Here is a 19,567-nt window from a genome sequence, read left to right as displayed (position 1 = left end):
TAATGGGAAGGAGTGACAGAACCCTATGACGACTCTCTGCTTAAGCTAAGCCAGGCTAACAAGAATTCCCATATTGTCTCGGTGTCCCCATCTTTTTGTCGAGATTATGCCTCCACAGTATGCAGGGTATCTGGGGGCCTTGGATGGTCCACCGTAATATTCCTTCAGCGAACACCTTATAGCCTGGCCGTGCTGTGACCCGAAGAACGCCCGATAACCCATCTGTCACCCCACCGAGGCGTGACGATCTTGTGGAAGCTTTTATAGCATTACGGATGAAGTGAAGTGAATGTTCATTAAAATTGTACGCCCTAGACTCGGACAGAATTGAATTCAGACTCGAAATAAACGAACAAGCAATCTCAAAGCCCCACTTCCTATACACCTGAGTCGTCTTGCACGACGTTGGCACTCTTATCATATGCATCCCATGGCCCACAAACATTCTGAAGCTCAGTGTAATCAATCATAGGCTTGATATCATCATATCGCTCAATAAACTGCAACGCAAATCCTTCCTCAATATGCCACCCAATATGACAATGCATGAGCCACGCACCGGGATTGTTAGTCTGCCAGGCGAGAAGGAGATATCCATTACTAGGCAACATAGCTGTATCTCGACGAGGCGGATTCTTCGTCACCATCGATCCATTCCAAGGATTTATCCCTTGTGCCAAAATAGAGAAATCATGCCCGTGTAGATGGATTGGATGCGTGATGGCGCGAGCGGTGTTGATCATGAGGTATATCCATTCATCCTTGAACGGCAGTTCAATGACGCCGCTTGAGTTGGTAAAGTTCATCTGGTTGTTGTATACTTGTTTGAGTGTCGGGTTCTCCCACAGGACCTTCATCGAAGTGCTGTTTAGTTCCCAGCGGAAAATTCCGGTCGCGGCGCTGATCGTCACATTCTCGGATTTATCCCAGACTGGTGCCGCTACATCTTTTGCAAGATACGGAACTAAGTCGGTCATGGGCATATCTGGGCAGTCTTGGTCCGGCGTGTATCCAACAGTGTTTGCACCCTGAGGGGCACTGCCGTAGTACATTATGCCTAGGATGTTGCTATCCTGGTAATTCGATGAGCATCCACTTCCTGGTACGGCTCGAATCCAAAAGTTTTCAGCTACGGAAGCTTGGTTTGCTTCCACGATGATATCGTAACGTTGGCCTGGAGTTGGTCATTAGTTTCTTCTGTAAAAAAGATCAAGGGATAAATGGTGCAAGAGAGACAAACCCATTCCAATATACACAATGTTCGTGGTGAATGGTTTAATAGGCACAAGATCCATTGCGATAACAGTCAAATTGTGATTATCAATCATGAAACTCCAATGCGTGTCAATGGCTGCGTTGACAAGCCGCAGCCGGTAGGAGGTACCCTGATCCACCTTCATAGTGAAGCGCGAACCCCTGGTTGTATCTGCGCCAGTTCCGAGTACATTCGTTCCATTAATCAAACCGTTATCTAGTGTTATTGGGCCATGTTTAGAGTTCCGTTCGAAGTCAAACCACTGATCAACTGTTGCATGTGTCCAGTCGTTGAGGAACAGAGATCCCTTGTCGATGTCATAATTTGCAGTGGCCGGCCCATTGATGACGATGCCACCAAACACACCCTCCCAGGCTTGCAACCCGATATGAGAGTGATACCAAGAAGAGCCATACTGAACAGCTCGCCACCTATATGTCATGGTCTGGCCAGGAGTAAGGGGACACTGTGTAATAGAGACAACACCATCGTTCTGGTTGGTGTAATTCTGTCGCATACCGTGCCAATGAATGCTGGATCCATTTCGCGCTTGTTCTAAATGGTTTGTGACATGGACGACGACATTGTCGCCCCAGTTTGCAAAGAGCGTGGGCCCCGGGATTGTTCCATTCACAGCCATGACCGGGCGTGGATATCCATCGGGGGCGATGGTGACCTCGTCAACATCGAACCAATATTCGCGAGTCTCGCCAGTGTCAGGAACAACATTCTCGTAGTCGGTGTCAATACTATAGTTGCACCAGGCGGCTCTGTTGTTCGGCGTGTTGCCTGGGCAAGCTGTCGTAGATGGACTTGCGGCAGAAGTGTTTTGTGTTCTTGTCACGAGTGACGGAAGGAGTCCTGTAGGCATTCCAGAGGGTATCTGCGCATAAACAGTGCCGGTGCTGAGAGCCTGCACCAGAAAAGCGAGATTCTGTAGCTTCATGATGGCTTAAGAACCATCCAACGCACGCAAGGTAAAATCAAGATATCGCCTAGACAGAGAGATTGTCCGCAAACCAAGTGAAGACCTGAGCTGAGATACATTTGATCCCGACCACATTTTCCAGTTATATACCTCGCTCATTCAGCAGGACAGACTCCGATCCCTCCATTGTGAACGGCCTTTCCTTCCCGAGACAGGGTAGGTTTGGTCCTCTCTAGGATACGCTGGCTGCTTTCGCAGTTGAGGCTGGGAGCATGCGGCTATCAGATATTATATCTGTCCATTTAGAGAGCCCTATTCCATGTATAGATTTCAGCAGGGACTTGGGCTCATGTCTTGGAGGGCTGCTCGACATCTTGAATGGACGGGTGTCAACCCCTTGTGAGTCGAAACAAGAAGGCTATTGCTTATCGAGTCATCGGTTGTTTTTCTCGTGATTAACCCGGTAGCCTGGCTCCTGTCATGGGTGTCCCTGTCCATCGACATCGTATTTTGGCGCTGCAAGGCTTGCTGATGGGTAGTTGTAATCGTGTTTTCAGGTCCCCGGCGTAGGGCCCGCGATGTCGTGTTCCGATTGCTGGTGAAACCATAGTATGTCCAACGATAAGAAATGGCGAAAACTCCGACCCGCTGCCTCGGGTGAGGTGAGATTGAGTTGCATTAGAGGTGGGACGGGGCCTTGCCGCGCGTCGTGGCAGTTCTGTATAACCATCATGATACAAATCGAACCGGAAAGTGAGCAAATCACTAAACGTGTCAATAAGCAGTGAGCAAATGGTACTTGTAACACGGTGTCGGACTAACACTGCCTCTTCGGCGACGTCAACGCCATAAAGCCTTGACATGGATGCAGGGAGTCCTTCAGGATTCAAACGTAGGAAGATGAAGACGTAAGATATAAGCTTGCATGGAACCACCCTGGATACATTCTTCACACGTGGTTTTCGGCTCATAATTGAAACTCACTGGGCCTTTTTTTGTGATAAAATCAGGGACCCGTGGGAGAGGATATAATGAGGCTGGTGCCGGCGGCATAGCCCATCCGTGTTTATTTCTAAGCTACCAGAGAACTTGTTGAAAGTTTGGTTTGGGACTCGAAAAGGTCATGAAAATACTATTCACCTTTATCATACCTGCCTTCGTAGCAGCCTTTGGGCTTTTAAGCTTGGCGAAGCCACTGGAAGAGCGGCAGTCCTCTGGGAAGCCTTTCAATCTGTATGCGTACGGTGAAGGAATTCCCGGGCTCCAGGTCTTCTACGCAGATGGTTAGCCTTCCAGCCTGATACTGATAGTCGATGGTCTAACATATTTGGTCTATAGGTCAAGCTCAAATTGGAGACATGTCGCTGTCCAATGCATCCAACAAAGTCCCTATGTATGGTAAGGATTCACCTACTTCCGCAACCATGTCCCGAGAAATGCTCATATAAATCTCCAGTGACTTACTCAGACAACGATAGCTTGACTTGGATGGCCCACGCGAACACCACGCAGTCCTCCCGCCTTGCTTTCAAGGCAACTGGCACCACCTCCACCACCAACCTGCTATGCCTGAAGCAGGGCAACTCGATGACCAATCCAGTCATATTCACTGGCATAAATACGGGCACTAGCACGACTGAAGAAGGTGGAATAATCACAGAAACCTGGTCACTGTATGGTTCAAATGTGTTGCTAACCCAACCCAACGGAAATTTCTATGCCAAGTCGACCGGTAAGAATGGGTGGTGGCAGCTCGTATGGAGTACGTCGCAGTCGGCAGGTTTGGAGGCTATTCCGATCGCCTTGAGAACCAATCCACCGGTTTAACCTAGGGCTGGGCGGCCTGATTGTGGAGGGAAACGGACACAGGATCGTTGAGGCGATCCGTTAGTAGGGTGCCTAAATTCAAGCACTCAGCCGCTTATTGCTGTGATATTTGGCATCTCAATAATTTTGATTCAGTCCAATATTGCCTCTTCTCTCACTCTTGCGCGATGCAAAATTCCCGCTTGTATGGTGGTTGGGCCTGCCATGTAGTGGCGCCCAACGGGCGAACTGGGCGATTGCTTAGTATAATATTAGAGTGTCATGGAATACTCTTCCTGTTGATAGAATACTCTATTCTTGGAAGGGGCACATGGGAACCACGGGGAATGAATGTTCTTCGTAGTGAGAGGTCCACTACCACGATTTGGAAATCGCCTATTGCCCACAATAAATCATTCACCAGCTTGTGTCTTTAAGTTGCTAGTTGTCTATGGCTTAGACTTGTATTATGAGTCTTTTGAAGTTGATAAAGCGAGAGCACTCAAGGCTCCCGAGATGATATGGGGACATTATGGTACAATTAAAGAGGCAGAAGGAGAAAATTATACAAAAGAATCAATCTAAAATAGTAGAAGTCAAGAGCAATGCGAAATTAATGTTGGCAATCGCTAGGGGAACAACGTTTAACAACTCAGGGATCAGGCATTAATATAGATCTCGGGCGTGATCAGATATGCCTGGGCTTTAAAAAGCCAAATACAAGGACCGCTAAAATACAATAAAGGAGACCTATCAAAGTTAGTATGCATCAAATTAAAAGCGAGGGGTCACTTACTAAAAGCCCAGTTCATATAAGTATAGCCTACCAATTTCTTCAGAACACCCCCGATGATAGGCCCTAACATCATTCCAAGACAAGCAGAAACTTTAACCATGGAAAACACACGGGAAAGGCCTCCTTGGGGTCCGAAGATGCCCGGGATCTGTTTTGATACCCATTGACAATAGCTGCAGGTTTCCGTTAACATTGTCATATTGTAAAGGCTCCGTATAAACCGCCTGAGCATTGCCCATGGTCAGGAATTGCCTCAGGAGATGGAACTTTCTCAAGTTTCAAATTCCCTCGTATGATATTCCGGGTTTCAACTGGGAGTGTCGAAGAGTCTTGCCTCCCTGTCTGTTGACCCCGCCCCTCACATGACGAAACCATTTCAGCTCACCCATCATTACTAACGTATATATAGGCCGTATTTTGGCATTTCAAGGTACGTGACTAAGATCAAAATTGCCACTGCTCGAGACGCAGGTTAATGCGGACGCCTTGATCTAGTGAGATGATGCATGAACTAGTAATTAAAACGACCTAGGGTAACACGATGGAGTTGACAAATTTCAGCGTTGCATGGTCAAAAATAGCACGATTGAACATGTCAAGTCTATACAAGAATCGTCGGAACGAACGGTAATTGGCGATGGTCATGTAGTTTAGAAACATGATCAGCGGAAAAATAAGCGTCGAATATCGTCTAGTGGCTTGACTAACCTATAAGACTAATTACGACCGGGTTCTTCCATTGGTAGAATCACTAGAATCTTGAAATCTCTGCCGATCGTCGCTGAGACAACGCCACCATCACTAGTTTGCTGCCTAACCACCTTGCGGGGCTACCTACATTTTTTTCGTCAAGGGCGGGTTGGTGGCTGCAGATGAAAATAAGCGAGGCCCTGAGCACTGCATACTCCACCTATTTTAGATTCGGGACCGCTAGTGTATTGTATCTCGACAATACGAGATCTCGGATGTACAGGAGGGACCAACTTGATGTGTGATGGCTTTGATTCTGCTATGAGCTATCCGCTCGTGCATAGCCCCTCATGTCCGCCAGCCGTCGATCAGTAAGTAGCTTTCGGGGTCGGATCGGGCTACTCGTAGCGCCTGTTCCTAAACGTGGTCCTCAGGTACAACAGGAAAGAACTTGCCGAGCTATCAATCGGTATACCTGGAGTCCACATGCTTTCAAGCTCAAATATATGAGATGTTTTAGGGTAATATCTATGAATTAAATTCTGAAATTTCGAATGGGAGTATTGAGTTACAGACACAAAACTATCATTGCGCGATCACTGAACATATCCAGGAAGCCCCACTGGATACAGCACACAGCCGCGCAGGACTACATCGCCAAATACCAAGTCCCAGATATACCCCATTGATGCAGTGATAGGTACCGACCATGTGGCAGCGTTCTGCCCGATTTTGTGACCCCAAAAGGACATCGTAGTAGGGTTGACTGATTTTGCGCTGCACAACGTATGAAGCCTTGCCCGGTATCAGCTTCGCGGATCGCATCGACTCAAGAAGAACCAGCCAGTCGGCGTTGTCAAGTTCGTCGCCAAATAAAATGCCAGCTCCCTTTCCTCCTCTGATGGGCTTCAGTATGTAGTTATCTTTCAAGTTGTCAGATACTTTGCAACTGCTGATGAACTCGTCAAGTGCCGCGGATCCTGGTAAAGTAGTAGGTGTTATGCCTCGATGAAGGCTTTGTGCTTGCTCCGGGGTAAGGATCTTGCGGGATGTCAAGGATTCAAGTTCTTCCCGAATGATGCCGAGCATTCTCTTATCGTGAGTGAGTAGGATGGTCCGCATGTCGTTGAAGCACCGCAGACTAATCTGGCGTTGCATCTCTGGCTCAAAAGCACGGAATTCTCGCTGGTGAAGCTCAAGGCAAAGCTGGTGGACATCCTCAAGCAATTCGTCGGACCCCTCCAGGAAAGTATTGGCCCTGTTTGTCTGAGCGAGACAACATAGCTTATGTCCGTATACTCCAGCTGGATCTGGAACTAGCCGGAGGTCACTCGGGGTGATAAGACGCACTTTTACACCATGTTTCTGAGCGAACTCAATAAACATGAAGATGTCAATTCCATGTTCCTCTCCTTTGACGAGATGCAAGGGAAGGCTGTGGTCAAACAGTCCCAACAGTGCGTCGAAGATCTGCAATTTCCACAAGTGTCAACTTCTTGTACGGCTTGGTGTAAAGACTGTTATCATTGTGCTTACTGCATTTGAATCTGTAGCGTGCGCTAATCCCCGAGACTCAAGGTCAAATGCCTCAAGGCCTTTCTGCCCATAAGCTTCATGCATGTATCCATTCCAGCAAAATCGGGCGTTTATCTCGCAAATCCGAAATTGCTCTGCACCAGTCTCGTCATTCTCCACAAGGAAGTCCGGTCTCCAAGACCCTTTCCGCTCGCCGTATGGTCCAAATAGGCTCTGATTGTCGTTGATCCACTGCAACGCAGTTGAAGATTAGTATTCTGCCTTCTGTATCTGCTAAGAAATAGGGTAATAAAACTCACTCGCAAGAGCTCTTCTTCCTCCGGTTCCAATGGCATCCGCCGGGGGAACTGGGCTTCTTCATCGGCCCACCATCGGTCAACGATATCCTCGATTGCCAAGTCAAGTGCCTGATGTAATTCCTTCAACTGCTCCTGGTGTCGCTTTGTGACCAACACTGGGTGAGGGCAGGCGGAATTCACTGAACCAGCAGGCCAAGAAGAGGACCAGCCTATCAGCTTTGACATATATCGGTCGCGATGTCGGTTTCGGATGTCGGTATCCAATCCTTCTGTTGACACGAATGAATAGTTTTCGTCATCTGGGAGGCTAACCAAACGAAGGCTACCGACAAGGGGGTCTCTCATCTTGTAGGAGATTTGCAATGGAAGGAGGATGGCGGAAAGAGAGACCGAGTTTCTCTCGGGAAGTAATTCCAGATATTCAGCCCAGTTAAATACGATGTACTCTAAATTTGGCTCTGTACTGCCCTGTTCTGTAAATTATATAATTACCGTATTGGACCGCATATGTGGGCTAATGTAGTAGTAAATGTGGATTCTGTGGCTTGCGTTTATCGTATTCTTCTTCCATCGTACTCCACTTGTGATTGTCCAGGGACCATTGATTTCTCACCGAATACGATGCCACACATGGATAATAGAAAGAAAACCAACCCATCACGCAAAAGGACGCACCGCCTGTATTTACAAAGTCGTTGAAAACTCTGATATTTCGCCGTACAGGGATGAAACAGTATAATGGAAATACACACAAAAGAAAATCTCAAGGTACAAACAGCTGCTTTTTAAATCCTAAATATGATACATCCAACCAATTTTTATGTACTTGTAGCACCGAATGGCATCGAGTTCCATCGGACTCTCCGGAGATGTCGATTGGGGTCTTTGATCTCATTGCGCGCATGCAGCCACCGTTGGTTGTCCATCATGATAATTGACCCACGGGGAAGAGCTTCAGCCGTCAGATGGAGCGTCTCTTCTCTAGCTTGGTGGCTAAGTAAGATAGATTCCAGCTCATCTAGAGCTTGTGCCGCATTCTCAGTCAACGGGACCGTGATGTCTTCTCGAAATCGCAGTCGACTACCGGCCTTTCCTAAGTTCAGAGCTAGGAGGTTTCCCACAATAGATTTTTCTTCGGGGTTTTTGATGAACTCGGGTGGGACCATGATTTTGTAGTTCGAACTCGAAAGCCACCTCTGCGCAAAGGGTGAGAGTAGAGTGAGAAGCTGATCAACGTTCAGAACCGATAGCGTTCCACCGCCACAATGATCTGGCTGAAGGACCTGAAGGGCAAAGTACCGTGGCAGACACTCCTCGTAGCTGCAGTCGGTATGCCATTCGAACCGTTGCATTGTCTCTGATCTTGCCTGGTGCTTGTGGCTTTGGAAGTCCTTCGTGGAAGGTCGAACGTCCCAGAACCATCCGCGTTGAGCACTGTGAGATATGGGTAGACCGTGTCCATGGCGCCGATGGAGATTCAAGATGAGGTCCTGAAGATATGCGCTCTCCTCGTCGGCGAACCCTAGTTGCAATTGAAGTGCTCCTTTTGTTTCGAGAATCTCATGGATAACTCGCAGATGAGAATCGTCGGCTGCGAAAGTTGGCTTCGTGACATTGATGAGAGGAACGAGATTCGTAATTCTTGGACTTCCTTGTTGCTGTTAGCACCATCCAGACGGAACAATAACGCAAATCAAAAATCGAGAAAAGAACAAATCTTACGGATTGGCCCTGGAGCATGGCCAGCAAATGCCACTGCAGATGTATGAAGAGTTCGGAAAAGATGCCGCATTTTGCAGTCAAGGATCACCGTGTATAGCAGAGATTAAATCGAATCGCTGTAGATGCTCGCCAAACTTTAACTGAAGGAATTCGGTTATTTCCGGTGACTACGACAACCCACTATCGGATCTTTCTTCTACGCGAATACCGCCGCGATGCAGTCTCAGCTGTCGGTCAATTCACCTAGATAGGAAGCGCGTGGATCTTTCGGTATTTGGTAATATACACATCATACTGTATAGATCGATTCAGGTGCGATCGCAATTTCTATTTGCTAATGGAAAATGCTGTAATTTTTGACCGAGGCAATAAAGTGTCCAACGAGACACTCCTGTGGGTTTCGGCTGCATCTTGGCATCAGATGATCTCTTCACTTTTGCGACTACTTCGGCGCTAAATAACTAGGAAGGATTGTGACGGTGGCTAAGAGTTATGTGTTTCCATCTGTGGCATGCATGCAAGTTGTACGCCCTTTGGCTATATTCGTGCATATGAGAATATCTGGTCGAGGCCATCATATTTAGTCGAGATAGTAATCAGCTACTCACTAGCCTAATATCTGGAAAACTGGCGGTGATGAATTTTTTATCGGTGGTGGCGGAATGGGATTTTCCTGCTGGTGGTGGAGTGGATGGTTTCAGCTCACTGAGCACGGCCCAGCTCCAAGTAACCGAGTCTATAAATATTACGAAGTCATGTACGTGCGCTGAGGTGGATTTAAAGAACTTGAACTACCATTGGATAAGTTTGAGATAGGCTTAGACGCGCAACATCAATTAAATATATCCTCAAACTTAATGATCTTATCACCAGCGTTGCTTCTCACAAATCCCTTTCTATCATCGAGGAAAGTGACAGAAAATCGGTCTTTACTGCCCGAATAAACATTAAAGAAAGCCTTTATGCGCTCTGAAAGGGCCACCTCAGACAGAGGAGATGGATTGCCAGACGGTCGAAGGATTCGAGTCTCCATGGTAGACCTCGGAGAGCTCTCGAGTCGATCCAAAATCAGTAGCCATTGCAGAACATCGCATTCTTCCGCATTCAACTCGAAGTACATTCCATCCCATTCGAAGCTAAACCGCCGATCACGACCATACAGGCGAACGATGCGGAAGTACTTCCAGTCTTCATCTGAAACGTGCTCCCGGGCACTTTCTGCCAGGGGGGTGAAGGGATCCGATATCACAAGTGATGTAGCGGACGAGTGGATTTCGCAGGCGTTGAGATGCAGATGGAAGACGCTAGGATTTGCGGGATCTGCGGGATTTGAGGGATTTGAGGGATTTGAGGGCGTTGGATACATCTATTTACATTCCTTACTGTACTGGCCAATCAGAGGCCAGCTTTCCTTTGTATAGGGTCTCGTTCTACGGACATGGCGTTCAGGATACCAAGTTCTGCTTCGGTTTGAGCGAAGCGCCTGCCTAGCCTCGACGCAACTACTTAGGCTCCGTCGGGTAAGTCAACTTTGATTGATTGATTGATTGATTGATTGATTGATTGATTGATTGATTGATTGATTGATTGATTGATTGATTGATTGATTGATTGATTGATTGATTGATTGATTGATTGATTGATTGATTGATTGATTGATTGATTGATTGATTGATTGATTGATTGATTGATTGATTGATTGATTGATTGATTGATTGATTGATTGATTGATTGATTGATTGATTGATTGATTGATTGATTGATTGATTGATTGATTGATTGATTGATTGATTGATTGATTGATTGATTGATTGATTGATTGATTGATTGATTGATTGATTGATTGATTGATTGATTGATTGATTGATTGATTGATTGATTGATTGATTGATTGATTGATTGATTGATTGATTGATTGATTGATTGATTGATTGATTGATTGATTGATTGATTGATTGATTGATTGATTGATTGATTGATTGATTGATTGATTGATTGATTGATTGATTGATTGATTGATTGATTGATTGATTGATTGATTGATTGATTGATTGATTGATTGATTGATTGATTGATTGATTGATTGATTGATTGATTGATTGATTGATTGATTGATTGATTGATTGATTGATTGATTGATTGATTGATTGATTGATTGATTGATTGATTGATTGATTGATTGATTGATTGATTGATTGATTGATTGATTGATTGATTGATTGATTGATTGATTGATTGATTGATTGATTGATTGATTGATTGATTGACGATGTTCTCGGATGCATCCGCCTACGGCCCGCAGAAATAGTGGCTGACATGGGAGGGGCTGGAGTGGCTTACTGTTGTATTACATACCTGCATGACAGTGGGTAAAGACTCACATGTTCTTCCGCAGCATCCTGTAAGGTGCAAGCAATACAGACCCTTTTATGTGTGACAAGTCGGAACATGGCCAATCTAGCCCGATCTTATATTACCGATCCCCTGGAAGATCGCTGTACTGCATGAGGCCAGCTACCTGAGAGCAACGTAGAACGGATTAAAATGAAAATTCGAGTTCAGCCTTTGCAGATAGGCCCTCGCTACGGGGATGCTGGCTGCAGTATCACAGACATATTCAGCATGTCTTTGCGCTGTATCGAATACGCCACGCCACTAGCGCCTTGCCTTCCATAGGGTACTCTCTAGTTCACCTTTATTTGTTTGTTTCATTATTTTGAGTTATTGGCCTGTAAATTACCCGCAAATTGTCAATTTATTTGCATTGAGAGAGTTTCTTTAGTTCTCGGTAATGATGGATCTCCTCTCTGCGCCCAGAGAGTTCTTCAGCACCAGTGGAATCCTCCAAAACCCAGGCCTCCAAAAGATATTTCCCCCAAAGCTCATTGATCTCGCCATTGAGAGCCATATTGTCTATTTGGAGAAAAAACCACTCGAACGAGACGAACCGTTCTTCATCGCGGATTTGGGTCAAGTCACTCGCCAACATCGAAGGTGGAAGCAGAATTTGCCTGAAGTGCATCCTTATTACGGTAAATTGCCTTCGAAAATCTACAAACATATAGCTGACAAACTACCAGCGGTAAAATGCAACTCTGACCCAACACTACTCAAATGCCTCGCCGACCTAGGTGCCGGCTTCGACTGTGCCTCCGTGCAAGAAATGCAAACAGTTCTGAATCTCGGCATAGATCCAGCTTTCGTTCTGTTTGCAAATCCGTGCAAATCACCCATTTCTATGGACTTCGCACGTCAGGTCGGCGTGACGCGTACAACTTTTGATAACTTTGATGAATTGGAGAAAATCAAGCTGCATCTGCCCAATGCGGAACTCTTACTGCGTATTTATGCAAGTGATGAAAGCGCCTTGATTTGCTTGGGTGATAAATTTGGTGCGCCTTTGGATACGACTGAGGATCTTCTCTTGAGGGCATGGGATCTCCAACTGAATGTTGTTGGAGTTAGTTTCCACGTTGGTAAGAAGAGCCTTGATTAGTATTTCTGGGTTTTAAGTTGTGTTTCGAAACTAAAATTGATAAACAGGAACTGGAGCTTCAGATTCAGCGGCTTTCTGTCAAGCTATCAAAGACGCCCGACATGTGTTGAGCCTCGCTAAACGGCAAGGTTTTAATCCTACGGTACTCGACATTGGCGGCGGATTCCAAGACAGCCACTTTGAGTCGATGGCCTCGATTGTCACTAAGGCCATCCGCGAACAATTCCCCTCTGGTGTGACGGTGATTGCGGAGCCAGGCAGATATTATGCTCGCGGTGCCTACACACTGGTTTCTCAGGTGATCGCACGACGTTGCCAAGTCGGCAAGCAAGCTGCTGCTGGGGTTCCAGACATGCTGTACCAGAATGATGGAGTGTATGGTAACTTTATGAATGTCATAATGGAAAAGGAAAAGATGGACCCTTGTTTGTTTCTTGGGAAAAGGTCAAAAGAAGAATCCCCGGTGAAAACGACACCAACCCCAGACAAAGACAAAATTCATAGTCCGCAAACTGCAGCTGCAGGTCATCGCTACTCAATCTGGGGCCCTACTTGTGACAGCACGGACTGTGTCGTGCGCGAAATGGCCTTCGACTCAGAGGTGAAGGTGGGAGACTGGCTTATATACAGGAATATGGGAGGTAAGTGTCGGCATCATTTGCTTGCTTTGGAATTTTCAAGCTGATTCTATGCAGCGTATACCTTAACCACTGCAACCCGGTTCAATGGCTTCAATCACGCACAAAATATCCTCTATGTTAACAGCGAGACGATGGCGAACTATTAGAAAACTGGACGGCGGATGGCCCGGGGCGAAACATGGTATTGGTAGGTGAAACACTGTTCATTTGATTACCAATAGACTATGAGTTAAAATTAACTGGCTGGCTTTGCTTTATCTAATATTCCCAGTATTGAGCGGTACGTTATGGAAGGAAATGCAGAGGTTGGAGAGGTGTGAAATTGAAATGAAGTGCCATGGAGCTATGGTGAATATGGATACGTTTTCTCACACCCACAACACTGTAATTTGACGATTGATTTTGAGATAGAGCGTTATTTTGAAAGAGGGGTCAAGGTGTTGCACTCGAATGTTTTCCACTTTTCCGATACCTGGAGAATTGGACCAGTTTATCGACCATGTCGTGAACAAGCTGGCAATGCAATGGGTTCGCCGCAGTGTCAAATATGCTAGTTGACGAGAAGCCTTTTTTCTTTTTTGATGTTTTTGCTGGTCTTTCGAGATGAGCCCGTGGCCCGCACTTTCAGGCCTCTCGCCAAATAGTGTTTATTCAATTCGAGGTATCATCTGCCTGATTCTACTGCCCAACGAGAGTTTTACAATGAAATCGACTCTTTTTTAACAAATGTGCACGATCAGGGAGATGCATGACTCGGAACTGAGACTAACTAGATAATGGATGATGGCTGAGCAGAACTACATCTGGTCGCCGATATCTATCTCCGGCCCAGGTGATGGGCATCGGCCGACTAACGACTAGTTCCAACTAGATAAGTGGCTGGTTGGGGGGAGGGGGGTCGGCTATAAAGGGTCCTCTTACAAAATCCCCCCTCTAACTGCTCTTCAATTCTATCGAGTTCCAACATGGGCAATACACTATCTACCTACAATGAAACTCCACACGAGATTGATCTAGGTCCCCAAGTCAGGATCAAAGGCATTCAGTACGACAACAAAGCTCGAAGATACGCAGGCATCCCTTACGCCCAGCCTCCCGTCGGTGCAAATCGCTGGCGAAAGCCCCGCGCACTCCCCCGCTCTCACAGCTACACTCAATCGGACGGAACTCCCTTCGATGCATCCTTCTTCCACCCTGTTTGCCCGCAGGCGACCTTCTCCCGTGGCGCAGAGAAGGACATCGGCCCAGAAACTTACAGCGAGGATTGTCTTCTCTTGAACACCTGGACTCCCGTTGAAGAGCCTGGAGCAAATAATAAATGGCCAGTGTTGCTCTGGCTTCACGGCGGCTGGTTCCAGCTCGGCGACCCCCTCCAAGAACTCGGCATGAATCCCACCGAGCTTATCTCAACCGGCAAACTAAATGCAGTCGTCGTTGGAATCGGATACCGTCTCAATGTCTTTGGTTTCCTGGCTGGCGAAGCTCTTCTGGAAGATAGCAATAGGGAGAGTGCGGGCAATTTCGGATTGTGGGATCAGCGTTTGGCTATGGAATGGGTTTATGAGAATATCACTGCTTTTAATGGTGATGTCGACAATATTACCCTCGGTGGGCGCAGTGCCGGTGCATACGGCACACATGCGCAAGTGTTGTATGAGTTCCGTCGCGAGTCGCAGATCTTTCACCGGTTTTATATGTATTCCAACGCTATTCCGGCTCAGCCTAAAGCGTTGAAGGATGTGAATACTCAGTTCGATGAGCTGTGCCGGTACTTCAATGTTGCTGATAGCTTTTCTGGTCCTGAAAAGGTCGACAAGCTGCGTGAAGTGAACTATCAGGATCTTGTCGACGCCATGAAAGAACTCAAGAACCATACATTCCGCCCCGTTACTGATGAATTGTTCATTTTCGGCGGCTTCACGGAATATCACCGCAGCGGTGCATTTGCCGAGCAGTTCAAGAAACGTCGGCTGCGTGTTCTAATTGGCGAGGTTCTCAATGAGGAAACCCTCTATGCGACGTATAATACCCCTGAACCAAATCTCGAGTCGCTGCGGCTGCAAGTGTCGAATTACTATGCTCCTGAGACCACGGATCGGATTCTGCAAGAGTACCAACTACCCTCTAACCATGATCCAAACGAGTGGAACACACTTTTCGGAAATATTATCTCAGACGGCCAAGTTCGAGCTCCCTCTCGATGGTTGATCAATTGTCTTAACAAGAATGGTATTTCTCTGCGCGATATTTGGCGCTATCGAATTGCCTACAGGCTCTCCTTTATCACGGACAAAGTTGCCCCTCACTCGTTTGGGGTGGCTCATGCTATGGACAAGCCGTTTTGGAAGTAAGTAAATAAAAGATCTGTTTGTGTGTTTTGCTAAGGCTCGACTAGCTTCTCCATCATGCATGGTCCAACAACTGCCGAGAGAAAATTGATGGAGGATTGGATCGAGATTCTCGTCGCATTCGTCAATGATGATCAGACATATGACTTCGGTACGAGTGCAATTGATGAGATGAAGGTCGCAACACCAGAAGGTAAGATTGAAACACGAAAGGATGAAAGATGGGAGCATCTGGTGAAACTTGGAGAGGTGTTTGCGAATGATGTATAAAATGACAGAGATTGACAAACAATAAAAGACTTATTTACAATAATCAAGTCAACCCACTTCCTATCCATTTATCCACATCCCAGGGATTCGGGCCGGAAGAATCTCATACATTAATCCGATATGAACAGTATCTACGGTGTATTTTCAATTTCACAGAATAGACAATCAACTATCCACAGCGAAGTTCCGTTTGGTCCCGGGTTTAGTTTCAAGACAAGGACTAAGATGGAGAATGGTGGGGCTTTTCGATACCTGTCTGTGATCATCTATATCGGGTGGCTACTCAGTTGCCGTGAGATGGAGGAGGTTAAACCGGAGACTTCGAAGCTGGTACTCGAGGTTTGATGACGCATACGCAGCCAACCAAGCTATTTTGATAGCCTCGCGCTCCTTGGGAGAAACCAAGACTGCCGAATTTTGATGATAGCCAAAGTCCGCAGCGATGCTTTAATTGCCAACTGTATGGACATACAGCCTGGAACTGCAATCGAGTGGCTTAATACCTATTCTGCACAGAGGACCATGACACTCCAGACTGCCCAAGAGCCAGGGACCGCACCCATATTAGAGGCTCCACGGTCATTATAGCGTCCGAAGCGACGACTGCTTCTCTAGCCCAATTAGATAGGTTTATTAGCGGTGGGCTAGGCTTATAACTATAAGAGTACGTACTAGACTTACTAGTTAGTGCGAAGAAACCTCTGTATTACTATATCCCTGAGTCTGGCAATTTATAGTTAACTAGGGATGTTTATAGATAAGAAATAATATCATCGGATCATTAATAAATCCGGTCTCCCCTGCTATATTCGTTCCGACATACAGATAGTCTCATCGCTTTGTACGTCTTCTTCAACGTTTTATCATCTCAGAGAATCCTCGTAATTTTTAGAGAGAGACCATTTTTTGGCCAATCCTGCGAAACAAACCTCAGCGCAAAGTTGGCCTATTGTTCCGGAGCGGAGCGACAGCTTTCCCCGCACGGCGGTGGAGCCATTATCTCACAAGCCTTTCCAGAGCTATCCTTCCGAATAAATCATCACAGACGCATATCGCGACCCACATATCATCAAAAGGTTTAAATCAAGACCAGCTCGCGACGCCACCATGGTTTTCGCTGCCCTGCATCGCATCTATGCAGGCTTCTTCAACCCCCCTCAAGCCCCAAAGCGGGATGACGCCATCCGCTTCGGACTCCTCGGAGCTTCCAATATCGCGTGAGACGAGACGATTCTATTCTTTCAATATTTCTAACGCATGACTATAGTCCAATTGCCTTGATAACACCAGCGCGAGCGCACTCGGAGGTCATCATTGCTGCCGTTGCAGCCAGAGATCGCAGTCGCGCAGAGGCGTATGCTAAGAAGCATGATATTCCTATCGTGCATTCCTCTTATGAAGGTACCATACCCAACTGTCTTCCTAGTATCGTACCGGATGAACACTCTTCTAACGTGTCATAGATCTACTAAATGACCCAACTATCGACGCCGTCTACATTGCTCTCCCCAACGGCCTGCACTTCGAATGGGCCTTGCGCGCCATCAATGCCCACAAACACGTCCTTCTGGAAAAGCCGTCATGTTCAAATGCTCAAGAAGCAAAGACCCTTTTCAATCACCCCTTGCTCAAAGCACCCAACGCTCCTGTTCTCCTGGAAGCGTTCCACTACCGCTTTCACCCTGCATGGCAAACCTTCCTTTCCCTCATTCACGATAACACTATGGCGGGCCCAGTAAAAGACGCATTTGCGCAACAATATGCTCCAAAGGGCATGTTCTCCAATGACGATATTCGCTGGCGCTATGACCTGTCTGGTGGTGCTTTGATGGATTTCGGTACATATCCGTTAAGCTGTCTGCGTCAGATTCTACGCGAAGAGCCAACAGAAGTGCTGCAGGCTCAAGGGAGGTTTGATCTACCTTCCAAACCCGGGACGCAAGATCAGCCTGCTGAACAGGCGATGACAGCAACATACAAAACAGAAAGTGGCGCGACGGGCCACCTCGTCGCTGATCTAGCTACTTCATCGTCTTGGATTAAGGCACTGCCGGGCTTTGGCTGGCCGAAATGCAAGGTTGAATTGGAAGAGAAGGACCTCGGAAGCTCCGATGGCGAAACCCGATCCGTCAAGCGGACGGCCACGATGTGGAATCATCTTATGCCTACTGTCTACCATCGGATCGATGTGGAAGACACGCATACGATCCGTCGTGATGGGAAAGTAGTCAAGACTTGGAAGGAGCCTCAATCTTTGAAAGCGTATTCTTGGTCACCTGAGGATGGGAGACGGGTGACTGGTGAAGACTGGTGGACTACCTATCTTTATCAGCTCCATGAGTTCGTGAACAAGGTAAAGAAGCGCGATGGCTCTGGGGTTTGGGTTGATGGCCAGGATAGTATCAAACAGATGGAGGCGATTGATCGAACCTATGAAAAGGCTGGGATGAAATTGCGACCGACCAGCACGTTCAAGCTGTGAATATTGTACTTGTTCTTGTTTACTTATCTAGCACGTTTAGTACGAAGGATATTAATGTTTTGGACGTTGACAATTGGGAATTTTCTACTAATCTATGCACGTTATGGAATCACGTTCTATAATTCAGTCTTCAAAGCTTAGATACCGATGCCTTGCCCACCAAATGCTGATTAACAGGAGTGACAGCCTTGCCATTCTGAAGGAACGAGATAATGTTCTCCATACCTAGACGCTCGAACCCAATATGCGAATCCAGAGAAGCACCAGCATTGTGCGACATGATCTCCACATTCTTCATCTGACCCAGCTCCTTGTTGACATGCGGTTCGTTGAAATGCACGTCCAGACCAGCAGCAGAAAGCTGGCCTCGCTTGAGCGCATCCACAAGAGCAGCCTCGTCCAGAAGCTTTCCGCGCGCGATGTTCACCAGTCTGGAGCCCTTCTTCATCTTTGACATCAGAGATGCGTTCAGCAGGGTCTCGCCGCTGAAGGGTGTCGCTACTACCAAGCAGTCGGACTCTGCTAGGAGAGTGTCCATGTTCTTGTGGTATGTGGCTTTTGAAACGTTCTCCAACTCTCGTGGCATCCGGACGATGTCATGGTAGAGAATCTTCATGTTCAGAGCGAGGTAGGCCTTTTCAGCTGTCCGGCGACCGATCTGGCCGAACCCAATGATTCCGAGAGTGTGACCCTTAGGGTTCAGTGACACGGGTGCTAGATTCTTGTTGGCATCGATGAACTGGTCTGCATCCAGCGAACGTGCAGCCATCGCAGACCAGGAAAACAGGCGGAAGCTGGAGATGATCAGCCAGAGCGCGGCGTCAGCAACGGATTCCGTGCAAGCTGCGGCAGCATTGCAGTAAACGACGCCTGCAATCCATGTTAGAAAAGATCCTGGAGATCCGATCCACGTATATCGTACCCTTCTTCGCCAAAGCAGCAGTATCAACCCAGTCAAATCCAGCGCCAGCACTGGCATACACCTTGCAGGAATCCGGCAGCATAGAAATCAATTCCTCGTCCCAGTTGCCCATCTCACCACCGGTATTCCAGAACGGTCGATACGTGGCAAAGAAATCGCCGAACTTGCGCTCCTTCAGAGCTCGGATGAACTCCGGTCGAGACATGCTGTATGATCTTTTGACCTCGAAGTGGTCGTTGAACTTTGCGTACAATTCATGGTTCCAACGGATGTCGTCACCCAGTTGAAGGACGACTGGCTTGCCCATTTTGATTATCTTTTGCTTGTGACTGTATACGAAGCTTCCTGGGCTTGGGGTCAGGTATACACAATGGGA

At 47.0% G+C, this 19,567-nt stretch overlaps 8 protein-coding genes across 8 annotated transcripts; 4 read left to right on the top strand and 4 right to left on the bottom strand.

The window, feature by feature from the left end:
* Nucleotides 1–377: 377 nt before the first annotated feature.
* N7498_008643 (multicopper oxidase) lies at nucleotides 378–2,201 on the bottom strand (the record flags this gene model as incomplete). Its single annotated transcript, XM_058455705.1, has 2 exons — nucleotides 378–1,174; nucleotides 1,241–2,201. The coding sequence occupies 2 exons, from the start codon at nucleotides 2,199–2,201 to the stop codon at nucleotides 378–380; spliced, it is 1,758 nt and encodes a 585-aa protein (XP_058305693.1).
* A 1,105-nt stretch (nucleotides 2,202–3,306) lies between these two features.
* Nucleotides 3,307–4,010, top strand: N7498_008642 (uncharacterized protein; the record flags this gene model as incomplete). The annotated part of the gene is made up of 3 exons (XM_058455704.1): nucleotides 3,307–3,466; nucleotides 3,522–3,581; nucleotides 3,640–4,010. The coding sequence occupies 3 exons, from the start codon at nucleotides 3,307–3,309 to the stop codon at nucleotides 4,008–4,010; spliced, it is 591 nt and encodes a 196-aa protein (XP_058305692.1).
* A 2,050-nt stretch (nucleotides 4,011–6,060) lies between these two features.
* Nucleotides 6,061–7,655, bottom strand: N7498_008641 (uncharacterized protein; the record flags this gene model as incomplete). Its single annotated transcript, XM_058455703.1, has 3 exons — nucleotides 6,061–6,945; nucleotides 7,012–7,242; nucleotides 7,311–7,655. The coding sequence occupies 3 exons, from the start codon at nucleotides 7,653–7,655 to the stop codon at nucleotides 6,061–6,063; spliced, it is 1,461 nt and encodes a 486-aa protein (XP_058305691.1).
* Nucleotides 7,656–9,864: 2,209 nt separating this feature from the next.
* On the bottom strand, nucleotides 9,865–10,398 carry N7498_008640 (uncharacterized protein; the record flags this gene model as incomplete). The annotated part of the gene is made up of 1 exon (XM_058455702.1): nucleotides 9,865–10,398. One exon carries the CDS (start codon nucleotides 10,396–10,398, stop codon nucleotides 9,865–9,867), a length of 534 nt encoding a protein of 177 aa, XP_058305690.1.
* A 1,425-nt stretch (nucleotides 10,399–11,823) lies between these two features.
* N7498_008639 (type III PLP-dependent enzyme) lies at nucleotides 11,824–13,315 on the top strand (the record flags this gene model as incomplete). The annotated part of the gene is made up of 4 exons (XM_058455701.1): nucleotides 11,824–12,064; nucleotides 12,113–12,508; nucleotides 12,576–13,169; nucleotides 13,224–13,315. The coding sequence occupies 4 exons, from the start codon at nucleotides 11,824–11,826 to the stop codon at nucleotides 13,313–13,315; spliced, it is 1,323 nt and encodes a 440-aa protein (XP_058305689.1).
* Nucleotides 13,316–14,134: 819 nt separating this feature from the next.
* On the top strand, nucleotides 14,135–15,787 carry N7498_008638 (alpha/beta-hydrolase; the record flags this gene model as incomplete). The annotated part of the gene is made up of 2 exons (XM_058455700.1): nucleotides 14,135–15,516; nucleotides 15,565–15,787. The coding sequence occupies 2 exons, from the start codon at nucleotides 14,135–14,137 to the stop codon at nucleotides 15,785–15,787; spliced, it is 1,605 nt and encodes a 534-aa protein (XP_058305688.1).
* Nucleotides 15,788–16,894: 1,107 nt separating this feature from the next.
* On the top strand, nucleotides 16,895–18,269 carry N7498_008637 (Gfo/Idh/MocA family protein; the record flags this gene model as incomplete). Its single annotated transcript, XM_058455699.1, has 3 exons — nucleotides 16,895–17,004; nucleotides 17,055–17,188; nucleotides 17,251–18,269. The coding sequence occupies 3 exons, from the start codon at nucleotides 16,895–16,897 to the stop codon at nucleotides 18,267–18,269; spliced, it is 1,263 nt and encodes a 420-aa protein (XP_058305687.1).
* A 130-nt stretch (nucleotides 18,270–18,399) lies between these two features.
* N7498_008636 (D-mandelate dehydrogenase-like dehydrogenase) lies at nucleotides 18,400–19,498 on the bottom strand (the record flags this gene model as incomplete). The annotated part of the gene is made up of 2 exons (XM_058455698.1): nucleotides 18,400–19,139; nucleotides 19,192–19,498. 2 exons carry the CDS (start codon nucleotides 19,496–19,498, stop codon nucleotides 18,400–18,402), a joined length of 1,047 nt encoding a protein of 348 aa, XP_058305686.1.
* Nucleotides 19,499–19,567: the final 69 nt, after the last annotated feature.

Source organism: Penicillium cinerascens (genome assembly GCF_028974065.1).
Source record: "Penicillium cinerascens strain IBT 15544 chromosome Unknown scaffold_4_segment0_segment0, whole genome shotgun sequence".
Classification (NCBI taxonomy): Eukaryota; Fungi; Ascomycota; class Eurotiomycetes; order Eurotiales; family Aspergillaceae; genus Penicillium; species Penicillium cinerascens.
This window is presented reverse-complemented; position numbering and strand designations above follow the sequence as displayed.